Below are 14,333 nucleotides of genomic sequence, written 5' to 3'. Positions count from 1 at the left end.
CTTCAACTTCTGAATTAAGTTTAAATACAGAAACATAGAGAAATACTTTCAGGAATTCTGAAGCTCAGAGTTCTGTGACGCCCTTTGTCTTTTTTTCTTTTTATTTAGGGAATAAAATACCTTGCTTCGTTAACCCTTTAAGTAGAAAGCCTAGCAGTAAACCATGCAGTCCAGTAAAACTTTTCCACTTCTTGGTTGTTTACTATGTTTTTGTTGTTTATTTGCAGATTAACTGAAGCAGAATTTAAGCTTCACTTTTTAGAAAAAGATCCTTATGCTCCTGATGTTCCAGTTAGACCCTTTGGCAGAGGTACAGTATTGAATTGTAAAACAGAACCTAATTGTTTTGGTTTATGGCTTTGTTTCCCAAGACCACACATATGTAATTGTTCAAAAACTGTCTCGGCCATGTGTATGTACAAATAACAGTCATTTAAAAAAAAAAATTGGGTCATAAGTGACTCTAGGTCATGTTGAGTATTGTGTTGAAACTGAGAGCGTTTGTACTATTGATGAGAGTAGACTGGGAATATGATACACATGGTAATTAGAGCACAATTTTCATTTGACCTACACAATTTAGTTTTAAACTTCACCTGAGAAGCTAATTGCTTTATACGGTTTGCTAAACTAAATATTGTGAACTTGAGTGTTTTGTTTTAACTGTTCCAGAGCATTCCCCATATGGACCCTCACCAATGGGCCGCCCTTCATCTGAAACAAGAGCTTTTCTTTCCCCTCCAACTTTATTGGAGGGTCCTTTAAGGCTTTCACCTATACTTCCAGGTGGAGGAGGAGGAAGAGGTACAATTCTTAAACTTGAAAATATATCTATTCTAGATTTCTCTCTCCTCTACTATAAACCTGTCACACCTTTTCCTCTTGCTGGTGTCAAAAAGTATTAAAACAACTAATTCAATGTAAACAGTTAATTGGACAAACTCTTCCTCTTTTTCAGCTTGCTTCTAAAGCTGTCTAATGTGTAACAGTACAGTGGAAAATGCAGTTGTTACTAGTAGATTGGTTCACTTAGAAGCACAGATTGAGAAAAGTGAAAAGACAGTCAGTCTTGTTTTATTTCAAATCGAGTTCTGCTGAAATAAACTTATGATATTAAAATAAACTATAGCCAGTTAGTTTTCTGAAGAAAGAATACTGCCGCTTCCATCTCATTGATATGCAGTTGGTGAGAGAAGGGGGGAGTACCTGCATTGTCAAAAACTTGACTGTTTTATTGGGGGTTAGGATACGGGAAAGTTAGTGATCCATTAAATTGTTTCCTCCATTTGTTCTAAATTTGAGGCAATCGTCGTATGTGGAGACAGTTTCTTCTGTAGTGACAAAGGGACCAGGAAGGTTGTGTGTCAGGAGTAGATTGAGGAGTAGGTGAAAGCAAGCTGTTGTGTCGTGGGTTGTAGGGGAAGAAAAACACTGTTCCTTCATATTTTTGATGTTGATAGAAGTAGCGTAGATAAATGCTGGCAGACAGCATCTGTTACAGGTAATAATGAAGCTACTATTTAACTTACTACTACTATTATACCCATTGAAAACTGTACTTATTTCATGGGAAATATGTCTAAATGTCTCTTCTGGAAGGATTTCACTAATCGGCATTAACTTTTAAAAGACCAGCATGGACTACTTACTTTAATTCTTTGTAAAAAGCATATCCAGGTGCATATGAAAGTTGATTCATTTTCTAAGTCAAAAAAGCTTGGGATTGAATGTTCAACTGTAGTTACACCACACACAAGCAAAATCACACTTGACAGTTTATTTGTATAGAGACCGTAAGTAATGAAACTGAGCTGTCCAGCTGTGTCTTTAAATTGCAGTTCAGCTGTTGCTGCTGAGGAAGAGTAAAAAATGCGTTTCAGGATGCAGTATTAGCAGGGAAAGAGACTACACAAAGGCGTAACTACTGCCCATTTCACAGTGGAGCACTAATGTAACTTGGGCAGATGAAACAAATGATGTGCTTAAATTATGCCAGCTGCAGACATATTATAGTGCTCATGTCACTTGGCACAAGACATGAAATGGCTTCAAATTTTAGATTGAATTTTAGGATAGAGAATTAGACAATTCTCTAGAATTAGACAGAATTCAGTATTTCTGTCATTTTTCAAACAAAATCTATTTTAAAGGAAGCTTGCAACCTAAAATTGTTCATTGCTACAGTTTCTTTTGCACTTCGTTATTTGTTGACTTCGTCTTCTCTCCTTTTTTTTCCCTTTTCTTTTCTTCTTGAATTAAGAATTAGAATCATAAGAGTCTTGAATGTAATGTAAATATTTTCTTATGATGAGGGTATTAACTTTCAGTGTGCTAATTTTTAGTTTGATTAGCAGCAGGTTTTTTAGCACTAAGAAGATTTATCATGAGGGCATTAGTATCTCTGATGAACCTTTTTTTTAAATTTTTTTTTTTTTTTAAATTGTAGGTACTGTAGATTGCACTCTTGTTGAACTAAGACTTTTTCATTCTAAACAAACCTTTTAAACACTTCTAGTAAACATAACTGGGCATCAGCAAACAGTTGGAAAGTCCTGTGGAGCCATGCGCCTCTTGTATTTTGAGAGTGTTGTCGTTCCATTATTTATTTTACCATTTTCAGACTTAATGAAGAAAGCCATAATAGAGGATTTAAAATACCTGGGTAAATAGCTATCTGATTTCTTTGATTAGGATGCAGAGGACCAACTGCCATGTATGAAGCTGGTAATGAAAGAGGAGAGCTGAGTTCTGATAGATTAACTGATCCCCACAGACCCCCATCAGATACTGGATCGCTGTCTCCTCCCTGGGACATAGAATGCGGGATAATGGAACTGCATATGCAACTGCACTGCAAAGCTGGGGTTTTTTTAGTAGTAGATTTCTTTAACTTTTCTTGAATGGTGCAGTTCACTTTCACTTATATGCTGTCTTTTAAATATATATTGGTACTAGCAGTATACAGTTAACTGTTCACTTTCATCATTGCATTGGCAGTTTGTTTAGTGCATGAAAAGATCTATCTGGGCTGGATCATAAGAGATATCAGAAAGTAAAAAGTAAAAAGTTTTAATGGTCCATTAGCCTTAAATAAATAAAAGCTAGCTAATGTGGAAAAATCCTATTTAAAAAAAAAAAAATTATATGCTGAACCTTTGCTCAAAGGCCCCACTGTTCATAACTTAGGCAATCATAATTTTCAAAATTCTATTGTATGTTAAACCAAAAATGAATGAACTTTCTCTTCTGCAGCTACCTAGAAACACAAGCTACAGTCCATACTTGGTGGGATTCCTATGTTTAGGGTTCTTTAAGATTTGTTTGCACACTCTGATTAATAGACACTTTTGGTATTTACAAGAGCATAGGATATCCAGAGAATTTTGCTGGTCTGAAATTGTATGGAATGGGGGGAATAAATCTTCCCTCACCTGTTTTGTGATCTCTTCAATGTTAGGTGAGCCTTACACTGATCCAGTTCTTCCTCCTCGAAGACAAGAAAGATTTTTCCATAATCCTCCAAATACCGGAAGACTTTCTGGACCAGCGGAACTACGAACTTACGATGTGCAGTCTTTTGATAAAGCAGGTGGGAATCACTTCCATGATACTATCAAATGGAGCGAGGCTGCCTATATGTAGTAGGCCGTGGTAAGAGGACAGTTTTGTAGCTACCACAGACCTGATGGTTCATTGCGTAAAAACATTTTAAGTCCTGCTAGGCTTGACGCAGTCTTTCCATGTTATCAACAGTAGCAGTCTCTTCTGTTGGGTGGATGAGATTCAGTGATAGTAGGTAATTTTTTTTGTCCATCTTCACTGTTCTGTATGTTAACCATTCAGAATTGGCCTTGAGTCTATTTTGGCCCCTCTTGTGAGGCTCACCACAGCGTTAAAATATCCTTACAAACCCTTACCTGCATTTCCATGGCACGTTTGGTAAAGTTAGAAAGCGTTAGAGTCCACTGCCTTTGTGTACTGAAGCAGAAGGTCCTGAGGTCTCCTCCTTCAAACTGTTTGCCATGCTTTCAGCTTTTTGTAGCTCACAGTGCCGTTGCCCCCAGTGCGATCATGCGTTTCACTGTCCCAAGTGCCGTTTGTTTTAAATTGACCAATTATGTGAATTCTGGTTTGTGATACTTAGCAACAGCCAGAAGCTCAGGGGCAAAGTTTTGGTGGCTTAAACCTTGTCACTGAAAGAGTTCAAGAGCTTTTCATCCTTATTTAATGCCTTGTAAGTCTCGTGTCTGATTCATCAGCTAGACGGAAGCCGTTATACTCATAACGGAAACTTTGCCACCCAGTGTGCAGTTACTCACATGGTGAGTAGTAAGTTACCATCTTTGCCCGCTTTCTGGCAATGGGAGAGACAACCTTTGTTACTTGGTGTCATAATGTGGGAACTGGGAGCGCTGAATTCTGTTTGAGGTTAAAGGTTCAGCTTTTACAGCAGACTGTTCTCTACTGGAATACTGTGCTGTTCCTGTACAGACCCTCACCTTCCTAGCTCTTTCCCAAGCCTCTGTGTTTCACTTCTGCTTTCTAATACTTTTGTGTTCTACACTAGGTTTCTTCTAGCACCTGGATGCTGACTGAAGGACAGGAGAGATGCACTGTCTTTGCACTCACCTGTTACATCTATTCTTACCCTTTTGTTCAGCTGCTGGCAAGCAGCAATTTAAAAAAAAATTAAAAGCTGTGTTCAGTTCTTGTGCAGTTAAAAACCTACTTAATGGAAACAGGGTTTTGCATAACCTTGCTGCCAGCATTGAGCAGGTCATTAAGCGCATGTGAATGTTCCTTTTTAGAGGCATATAATTTCAGTAGATCTTGGGTGAGTTTTTGTGAAAATAGAAAAAAAAACCTCCAACAAATTTAAAAAAAGAAAAAACCACACCCCATCTAGCACATGCTGTCTCACTTTGGAACAGCAATATGTCTGACATGACTGAAATCCAACCTCCCACTATAAAGAGTGAGTGAGCTACACTTCCTCAGCAGGATGATCAAAACGTTACTTAAGCTGAACAATACAACATGTATTTTCCTAAGCTGGGGTAGCTGACTCCACAAACAGTCATAACTTGAGGCATAAGCCGTTTAAATGCTTCAGGCTGTTAAGCGACAACATCTTTAACAAAGCCAAGGCCTGCTTGAAGTGGCTAGTAATTTAGATTTACAGAAGACCGATCTGTTCATTGAGAAAAGAGCTTTGTTTGCTTCAAAGGACTTTGAAGGAGAAGAAATACATCATGTAGATGAAAAATCTGTCACCTGTTAGCTGTATCGTTTTGATCTTGTGCTTTTTAGTATTATTGTCTTTGTTCTGCCAGAGGTGTAAAAAGGCAGTATTTTTCCAATCTCAGGTTTGTTTTTTTGTGGGTTTTTTGGTTGCTTTTTGGATTCTTTTGAAGAAAGGAGTACATTTAGTGTATATATTTAGTATATTTATATCCAGTCAGATTCTCCTCTGACAATTACCTTTAATAATTTTCTCCAGTTGTTACTGAAAATACTTGCTCTCGGGGAAGTTATAAAGGTGAAAACACTGAAGTTCCTATTTATCTCTTAATTTATAAAGTGAGTACAGCAAATATGAGGATGTTTAGTCTTATTTCTGAATGCCCATCCAGAAGTGATGTAGTTCTGAAAGCCTCCTTGATGTTTAGCAACTAAGGAAGGAATTAATTTTTATCAGACCTAAATAGGATTGCCGTTGAGCTCTGTGCCAAGACCACAGTGCAGTTGTTCCGAAAGTGTGACTTGCCGAATAAATTATTATCAGGAGGGAGGGGAAACATGGAACTGCTGCAGTAATGTTAAGATGTATTGATAAGAAAATGCACTTGTAAATTCTAAAAGACAAAAAAAAAATCCCCTAAATGGAGGAAAGCGCTTTATTTGGATAGAAGAAGCTTTGGTTTTGGGAGAAGGAGGTCAGCACTGAATAACTGGTGTAACTTTTGCATACAGATGGACAGACATCTTCAGAAAATAGCCCACAAACAGAACCAAGAGGAAATGAGATGAAAGATCACTCTACCCTTAGTGTAAGTAGCTAAACAAAAAGTTTGAAGCTGTAATTTTCTGCAAAATGTTTAGGAAAATTTGTCTCTGGTACATTGGTCACATTGCACTGTGCAGTTTGAATTAGGCAACTGTATGTACACTTTTATCACAGCACTTACTGTCTTGTGAATTAGTTTTGATGTGTGACTAATATAATCTCTGCTGAAAATTAATTACAATGCACAAGATGAAACTATGGTCAAGCTGATAAGCGGTGCACGTAGCCTTGCTCTGGATTACGTTGTAGCTAAGGCAGAGTCGGAACTAGCTGTTAGCTAGTGTGACCGTCTACATCAAAGTGGGCCTGACAGGACGGGAGACGTTCCCTTTCCTTATCCCTTTCCCTAGGCTAACTTCCCTGTCTTCACTGTCTTGCAGAACTCGCTACCTGATCAGTCACTGGCACCTGAAAGTGAAGCTATCGGTTCAGGTTTTGGTCCTCCACCTGTCCCTCCAGTCAGACCTCCGTTGATGCCGATGGATCCTAGACCACCTTTCATGAGACGAGGACCTCCTTTTCCTCCCCCTCCTCCTCCTGGCATGTATGGACCACGTGAATGTTATCCAGTACGAGACTTTGGGCTTCCGCCCCCTCCACTGCCGAGTACGTAGCTTTTACCAGCACTTAGTTTGAGTTGGTGCATATGAGCGCTTTGTGCAGGTAGTGAGTTACCACGCAGTAAACACTTACATCTTTATTTGCACTTACTGCTTCTCAGTTCAGCTTACCGGGAGCATCTTTTCTGGTGAAGGTTAATTGTGTTGTACACGTTCTTCTTCAGAGTTGCTCATATCGATAATGTTTTCACAAATACTGGCTTTGTCTGGAAAGCACACGTACACACGCTGTTCAGCATTTAAAGGGTTCTTTTTGGGGGTAAGAAAGCAAGTAGATGCTTACCTTAACCCTTTTCCTCCTGTGAGGTTGCATCATATATAAATCTTAAAGTTCATTGTTATTTTGAACCTTTGCTCAAAGGCCCCACTGTTCATAACTTAGGCAATCATAATTTTCAAAATTCTATTGTATGTTAAACCAAAAATGAATGAACTTTCTCTTCTGCAGCTACCTAGAAACACAAGCTACAGTCCATACTTGGTGGGATTCCTATGTTTAGGGTTCTTTAAGATTTGTTTGCACACTCTGATTAATAGACACTTTTGGTATTTACAAGAGCATAGGATATCCAGAGAATTTTGCTGGTCTGAAATTGTATGGAATGGGGGGAATAAATCTTCCCTCGCCTGTTTTGTGATCTCTTCAATGTTAGGTGAGCCTTACACTGATCCAGTTCTTCCTCCTCGAAGACAAGAAAGATTTTTCCGTAATCCTCCAAATACCGGAAGACTTTCTGGACCAGCGGAACTACGAACTTACGATGTGCAGTCTTTTGATAAAGCAGGTGGGAATCACTTCCATGATACTATCAAATGGAGTGAGGCTGCCTATATGTAGTAGGCTGTGGTAAGAAGACAGTTTTGTAGCTACCACAGACCTGATGGTTCATTGCGTGAAAACATTTTAAGTCCTGCTAGGCTTGACACAGTCTTTCCATGTTATCAACAGTAGCAGTCTCTTCTGTTGGGTGGATGAGATTCAGTGATAGTAGGTAATTTTTTTTTGTCCATCTTCACTGTTCTGTATGTTAACCATTCAGAATTGGCCTTGAGTCTATTTTGGCCCCTCTTGTGAGGCTCACCACAGCGTTAAAATATCCTTACAAACCCTTACCTGCATTTCCATGGCACGTTTGGTAAAGTTAGAAAGCGTTAGAGTCAATAAGTCTGAAAGAGTAACAGCAAAATTTTGAAATATCCACTGCCTTTGTGTACTGAAGTAGAAGGTCCTGAGGTCTCCTCCTTCAAACTGTTTGCCATGCTTTCAGATTTTTGTAGCTCACAGTGCCGTTGCCCCCAGTGTGATCACGCGTTTCACTGTCCCAAGTGCCGTTTGTTTTAAATTGACCAATTATGTGAATTCTGGTTTGTGATACTTAGCAACAGCCAGAAGCTCAGGGGCAAAGTTTTGGTGGCTTAAACCTTGTCACTGAAAGAGTTCAAGAGCTTGAAGCCTTAATGCTTACTAAGCAGTTTTCATCCTTATTTAATGCCTTGTAAGTCTCGTGTCTGATTCATCAGCTAGATGGAAGCCGTTACACTCATAACGGAAACTTTGCCACCCGGTGTGCAGTTACTCACATGGTGAGTAGTAAGTTACCATCTTTGCCTGCTTTCTGGCAAAGGGAGAGAGAACCTTTGTTACTTGGTGTCATAATGTGGGAACTGGGAGCGCTGAATTCTGTTTGAGGTTAAAGGTTCAGCGTTTACAGCAGACTGTTCCCTACTGGAAGACTGCGCTCTTCCTGTACAGACCCTCACCTTCCTAGCTCTTTCCAAAGCCTCTGTGCTTCACTGTATTGCTAAGAAATTGCACTTGTAACTTCTAAAAGAAAAAAAAAAATCCCATAAATGGAAGAAAGTGCCTTATTTAGATAGAAGGAACTTTGGTTAAAGCTGAAACCTGATAATCCATGTGCAGCCTGTACAGAAGTTGGAGAAAATACTCAGGCGTAGCTTTGTGTTCCTCAGTTGTCTTTCAGTGTGCTTGCAGAACATGAGCTTGGTACAGTGATACTTTTTTCTTTGTTTTTTGTCCTACATACTCTGATTTCAGAAAAAATACTGAAATCGGTGTTGGGGAGAAGGAGGTCAGCACTGAATAACTGGTGTAACTTTTGCATACAGATGGACAGACATCTTCAGAAAATAGCCCACAAACAGAACCAAGAGGAAATGAGATGAAAGATCACTCTACCCTTAGTGTAAGTAGCTGAACAAAAAGTTTGAAGCTGTAATTTTCTGCAAAATGTTTAGGAAAATTTGTCTCTGGTACATTGGTCACATTGCACTGTGCAGTTTGAATTAGGCAACTGTATGTACACTTTTATCACAGCACTTACTGTCTTGTGAATTAGTTTTGATGTGTGACTAATATAATCTCTGCTGAAAATTAATTACAATGCACAAGATGAAACTATGGTCAAGCTGATAAGTGGTGCACGTAGCCTTGCTCAGGATTACGTTGTAGCTAAGGCAGAGTCGGAACTAGCTGTTAGCTAGTGTGACCGTCTACATCAAAGTGGGCCTGACAGGACGGGAGACGTTCCCTTTCCTTATCCCTTTCCCTAGGCTAACTTCCCTGTCTTCACTGTCTTGCAGAACTCGCTACCTGATCAGTCACTGGCACCTGAAAGTGAAGCTGTCGGTTCAGGTTTTGGTCCTCCACCTGTCCCTCCAGTCAGACCTCCGTTGATGCCGATGGATCCTAGACCACCTTTCATGAGACGAGGACCTCCTTTTCCTCCCCCTCCTCCTCCTGGCATGTATGGACCACGTGAATGTTATCCAGTACGAGACTTTGGGCTTCCGCCCCCTCCACTGCCGAGTACGTAGCTTTTACCAGCACTTAGTTTGAGTTGATGCATATGAGCGCTTTGTGCAGGTAGTGAGTTACCACGCAGTAAACACTTACATCTTTATTTGCACTTACTACTTCTCAGTTCAGCTTAGAGTTCCATCTTTTAGCTTTGATGTATGCTAGTGTCTATACAATGGCATGCATTTGGGACATAATTGTTTTTCTTGGAGTTTGCATTAGTTGAGCAAGATGTGAGTTATCAGGCTGAAGGGCTTCTTTCTGTCTCTTGCTCTTCTCTGATTAACCTGTGAAGAGCTAAACAGTGATCTTCCGAAGTATCTGTAAGGTATGAGAGCCAAGGGCTGCTACATCAGACCAAAGGTGATGGTGGCAGCAGCTGCCCGTTAACAGACATTGGCTGCTGCTGTGAGCCTGTTGCAGGTCACTCGTGAGGAAAAGTTATCATTTTGTCCTCCCCTTTCCTAGCGTCTTTGTCTCTTTGGAGCGTAACACCTAACTGGTCAACTTTGTGACTTCTGTTTAAGTAGACCATTGCTGAGCGGCAAGATATGTGGGGTGGGAGGAACAGGAGCAGGTATGTGTTTGCTGTTGTGATTTGATATTCACTGGACTACTTCGATTCTCTCACAGTGAGAAATCCATTTCCCATGAGATCTTATCCCCGCTATCCGCCTCAGCGACCTGGATTTTTGCCTCCACCACCAACTCCTGAAAACAGAGTTGAGCCACCTCAGTCAAATCCATCGGCTGTAGAAAAACCAGAACCACAGCAGGAGACCTGACAGTCACTCGAGCAACGTGCTGAACCATTCCTGTGCTCTTCTAATGGCATTTTTCCTTATGTTAAGTAACCATTGTTACTTAGGTATATATGAACTACTCTGCTGAAATCCAAGCTTAATAGAAAATTCTCAGGATAGTATTTTGTAAATAAATAATGAAATATCTATGAATATTGTGAATAAGTGATTTCCATTGTACAATAGTAATTTTAAATTAAGTATTTCTAACTTGAGTAATCTCTTCAGAGGTGTATAAAATTAAATCATGTGAACTATATTTTAAAAGTCCAGCTGCTTTGTCCTTGTTTAGCTGTACAGGGAATCTCTCTGCATGCCAAAAGTGCTATTTGCTGCTTTATGAATAGAATGTGAAAACAAATTGAAACAGTTAATAAAAGTCTACTGAAAATGAAGGCAGTGTCACTGTTGACATGGTGCTGTAGAAGTAGTTGATGTGAAGAGGAATTAATATAATTCCCTGCTACATACATACTCTGTTCATGACCTCTGGGTAATCTTTTGGCTGTCAAAGCATTACCAAGTGGCAGTTGTCCTACCAATACAGTGGGAGGTAAGGGGAAGAGGAAATGTAGAGCATCCATCACTCTTCAAAACTGATAGTGTGGGGTGGTGTTTTATTGAAGATGTGTATATGTTTGTTTTAATGATGGGGGAGGAGGGAGTCATAACGATGTGATTCTTCAGCACCACCAGACCCTTGCCTTTTGAGATACATGGCTGCAGCAAACTGTATTAATTTATTTTACTGTGTCAACATGAATTCTGTTCATTAGTCTTCAGATTTTAACCCTGGCATTTGGAAAGCTGAGTGGGACAAAAAGATAGGACCCCTTGTCCTACCACAACATGGCCTGCTAAAGAGTTTTTCCTTGTCTGTCTTATAAAGCCCCTTTAGGTACTGGAAGGCTGCTATAAGGTCTGTCCAGAACTTCCTCTTCCCCAGGCTGAACAGCCCCAACTCTCTCAGTCCGTCCTCATAGGAGAGGTGCTCCAGTCCTCTTATCATCTTCGTGGCCCTCCTCTGGCCCTGGTCCAACTGGTTCATGTCCTTCTTATGTTGGGGGCTCCGGAGCTGGACCCAGTACTCCAGGTGGGGTCTCAAGAGAGCAGAATAGAGGGGCAGAATCACCTCCCTTGACCTGCTGGCCACACTCCTCTTGATGCAGCCCAGGATGCGTTTGGCTTTCTGGGCTGCAAGTGCACATTGCCAGCTCATGCTGAGCTTCTTATCCACCAGCGCTGCCAAGTCCCTCTCCACAGGGCTCGTCTAAATCCATTTTCCACCCAGCCTGTATTTGTGTTTGGGATTGCCCCAACCCCTGTGCAGGACCTTGCACTTGGCCTGAGTGAATTTCATGAGGTTTGCATGGGCCCACCTCAAACCTGGCAAGGTCCCTCTGGATGGCACCCCTCCCCTCCAGCATGTCAACTGCACCACACAGCTTGGTGGTGTTGGTGAACTTGCTGAGGTGAGGGTGCACTCTCTCGCACTGTCCATGTCACCAACAAAGATGCTAAACAGTGCTGGTCTCAATATTAACCCCTGGGGAATGTCACTGGTCTCCACTTGAACATCGAGCTGTTGATGGCAAATCTTCATTGAATCCATGTCTCTCCAGCTGAGAGACAAGGATGTCACGTGGGACAGTATCAAATGCTTTGCACAAGTCCAGGTAGATGGTGTCTGTTGCTCTTCTCTTATCCACCAACACTGTAGCCCCATTGTAGAAGACCACCAAATTGGTCAGGCACGATTTGCCTTTAGTGAAACCGAGTTGGCTGTCATCAATCACCTCCTTATTTTCCATGTGCCTTAGCATAGTTTCCAGGAGGATCTGCTCCATGATCTTGCTGGGCACAGAGGTGAGACTGACCGGCCTGTTGTTCCTCAGGTCTTCCTTTTTTCCCTTTTTAAAAATGGGCGTTCTGTTTCCCCTTTTCCAGTCAGTGGGAACCTCACCAGACTGCTATGACTTCTCAAATATGGACAGTTGCCTGGCAACTTCATCTGTCAGTTCCCTCAGGATTTGCAGATGCATCTTATCAGGTCCTATGGACCTGCACACCTTCAGGTTCCTTAGATGGTCCCAGATTTGCTCTACAGGGGGCAGTTCTTCATTCTCTCAGTCCCTGCCTTTGCCTTCTGGGACCTGGGTGATGTGGTTAGAGCACTTGCTGGTGGAGACTGAGGCAAAAAAAGTCATTGAGTACCTCAGTCTTCTCCAGCTCATGTTTTCCCTAGTCCTCCTTTTATCCTCTATGTAGCTGTAGAAGCTTTTCTCGTCATCCTTGACATCTCTGGCCAAGTTTAATTGTATCAGGGCCTTATCTTTCCTAGCCTGATCTCAGGCTGCTCAGAAAATCTCTATTCCTCCCAGGCTACCTGCCCTTAATTCCACTCTCTGTAGGCCACCTTTTCGGTTTTTCAGTTGGTTCAGGAGCTCCTTGTTCATCCATGCAGGTCTCCTGGTGTTTTTGCCTGATTCCCTTTTTGTTGGGATGCATCGCTCCTGAGCTTGGAGGAGGTGGTGATCCCTGAATATCAACCAACTTTCCTGGGCCCCTCTTCCCTCCAGGGCTTTATCCCATGGTACTCTGCCCAGCAGATCCCTGAAGAGGTCAAAGTCTGCTCTCCTGACGTCCAGGATAAAGATCTTGCTGTGCGCCATCCTCGCTGCCCTAGGGATCTCAAACTGCACCATCTCATGGTCACTGCAGCCAAGGCTGCCCTTGAGCTCCACATTCCCCACCAGCCCCTCCTTTTTGGTGAGAACAAGGGCCAGCATAGCGCCTCGCCTCATTGGGTCCTCTGTCACTTGGAGAAGGAAGGTATCTCCACATATTCCAGGAACCTCCTGGATTACTTGTGCACTGCTGTGTTGTCCTTCCAACAGTTGTTGGAGTGGTTGAAGTCCCCCATGAGGACCAGGGCTTGTAACCACAAGGCTGCTCCTATCTGTCTGTAGAGGGCCTCATCCACTCAGTCTTCTTAGCCAGGAGGGCTGTAGCAGACCTCCACTGTAATGTCCCCTGTCCCAGCCCTCCCTTTAATCCTAACCCCTAAGTTCTCTGTTGGCTCCTCATCCATACCCATACAGGAGTCCATGCACTCCAGGTGGTCCTTGACATAGAGGGTGACACCCCCTTCTCATCTCCCCTACCTGTCCTTCCTGAAGAGCCTGTGTCCCTCCCTTTCAACTTCCCAGTCTCAGGAGCCATCCCACCACATCTCTGTGCTGCCAATAAGGTCATGGGCCTGCAGGTGTGCACACATCTCTAACTTCTCTTGTTTATTCGCCATATGTACATTCGCACACATAATACAGATAATTAAAACTGCAAGGCAAGGTAGAATTTTTTGTGTAGAACAAGCACAGAAGCAACTATACCCAAAACACATTGCTTTTTTTTTTTTTTTTTTTTTTTTTTTTCCCCTCAGCAGAAGTGGTAAAGAACATGCTGCTGTGGCAAACATTTAAAAAAACCCAAGGAACGATATAATTTTAGACACGAATTGTGCCCATGCGCATTTTGTAGTGATTGCTAGGCTTCACAAAAAAGCAGACTTAAAAAATACAAGACAGAAGTGGCAAACTGCAGCATTAAAATAAATTTGTGCCTGTAAAAGCAGCTGGTGTGTGGTCTCATCCACCTCTTCACGTGAGGTTGGTTTGCTTCTTCCTTCACAGTAACGGCCATCACAACAGGCACAGGGCGCTCCCCCGCAGCCAGGGCACCGGCCTTTTGGTGCCGTGCTGGACCCGGACAGAGCCTAGCTCCCTTTTTGCTGACTACTGTACAACCTGACGACTTCTGCTGGAAGCTGTTGGCTCTTCTGTCAGTTTAGCTGCAACCTGAAAACCATGGAATTGCTCACCCTGCAGACATTTGGTGAGGGACCCTTATAAGACAAAGGAGGAAGCTGTTTTTAGACAGGCCCCCACCTGCAGCAGCAGAGGGCAGTTCAACCGCCATTCCCCCATTCTCTGTGCACACACACACAAAACAGTTCCAGCCTTTAA

At 42.0% G+C, this 14,333-nt stretch overlaps 1 protein-coding gene across 7 annotated transcripts in view; it reads left to right on the top strand.

Moving 5' to 3' along the window:
* Window positions 1-10,703, top strand: part of MIA2 (MIA SH3 domain ER export factor 2) — a 40,246-nt gene extending 29,543 nt beyond the window's left edge. For 3 of the 7 annotated variants that reach the window (XM_086750186.1, XM_086750185.1, XM_086750189.1), the window contains 9 exons: window positions 228-310; window positions 673-804; window positions 3,458-3,589; window positions 5,974-6,050; window positions 6,448-6,673; window positions 7,341-7,472; window positions 8,815-8,891; window positions 9,289-9,514; window positions 10,139-10,703. In XM_086750186.1, coding sequence (XP_086606312.1) covers window positions 228-310; window positions 673-804; window positions 3,458-3,589; window positions 5,974-6,050; window positions 6,448-6,673; window positions 7,341-7,472; window positions 8,815-8,891; window positions 9,289-9,514; window positions 10,139-10,290 — 1,237 coding nt within the window. In that variant the 3' untranslated portion in view covers window positions 10,291-10,703. Of the gene's footprint in view, window positions 1-227; window positions 311-672; window positions 805-2,691; window positions 2,831-3,431; window positions 3,590-5,973; window positions 6,051-6,447; window positions 6,674-7,340; window positions 7,473-8,814; window positions 8,892-9,288; window positions 9,515-10,138 lie in introns of all 7 variants that reach the window. The other 4 variants (XM_086750191.1, XM_086750190.1, XM_086750187.1 and 1 more) reach the window with 4 other exon arrangements.
* The last annotated feature ends 3,630 nt before the right edge of the window (window positions 10,704-14,333 follow it).

Source organism: Chlamydotis macqueenii, chromosome 5 (assembly GCF_036417535.1).
Source record: "Chlamydotis macqueenii isolate bChlMac1 chromosome 5, bChlMac1.mat, whole genome shotgun sequence".
NCBI classification, from domain to species: Eukaryota; Metazoa; Chordata; class Aves; order Otidiformes; family Otididae; genus Chlamydotis; species Chlamydotis macqueenii.
Note: the sequence above shows the minus strand (reverse complement) of the source record. Positions and strands in the feature narration are given on the sequence as shown.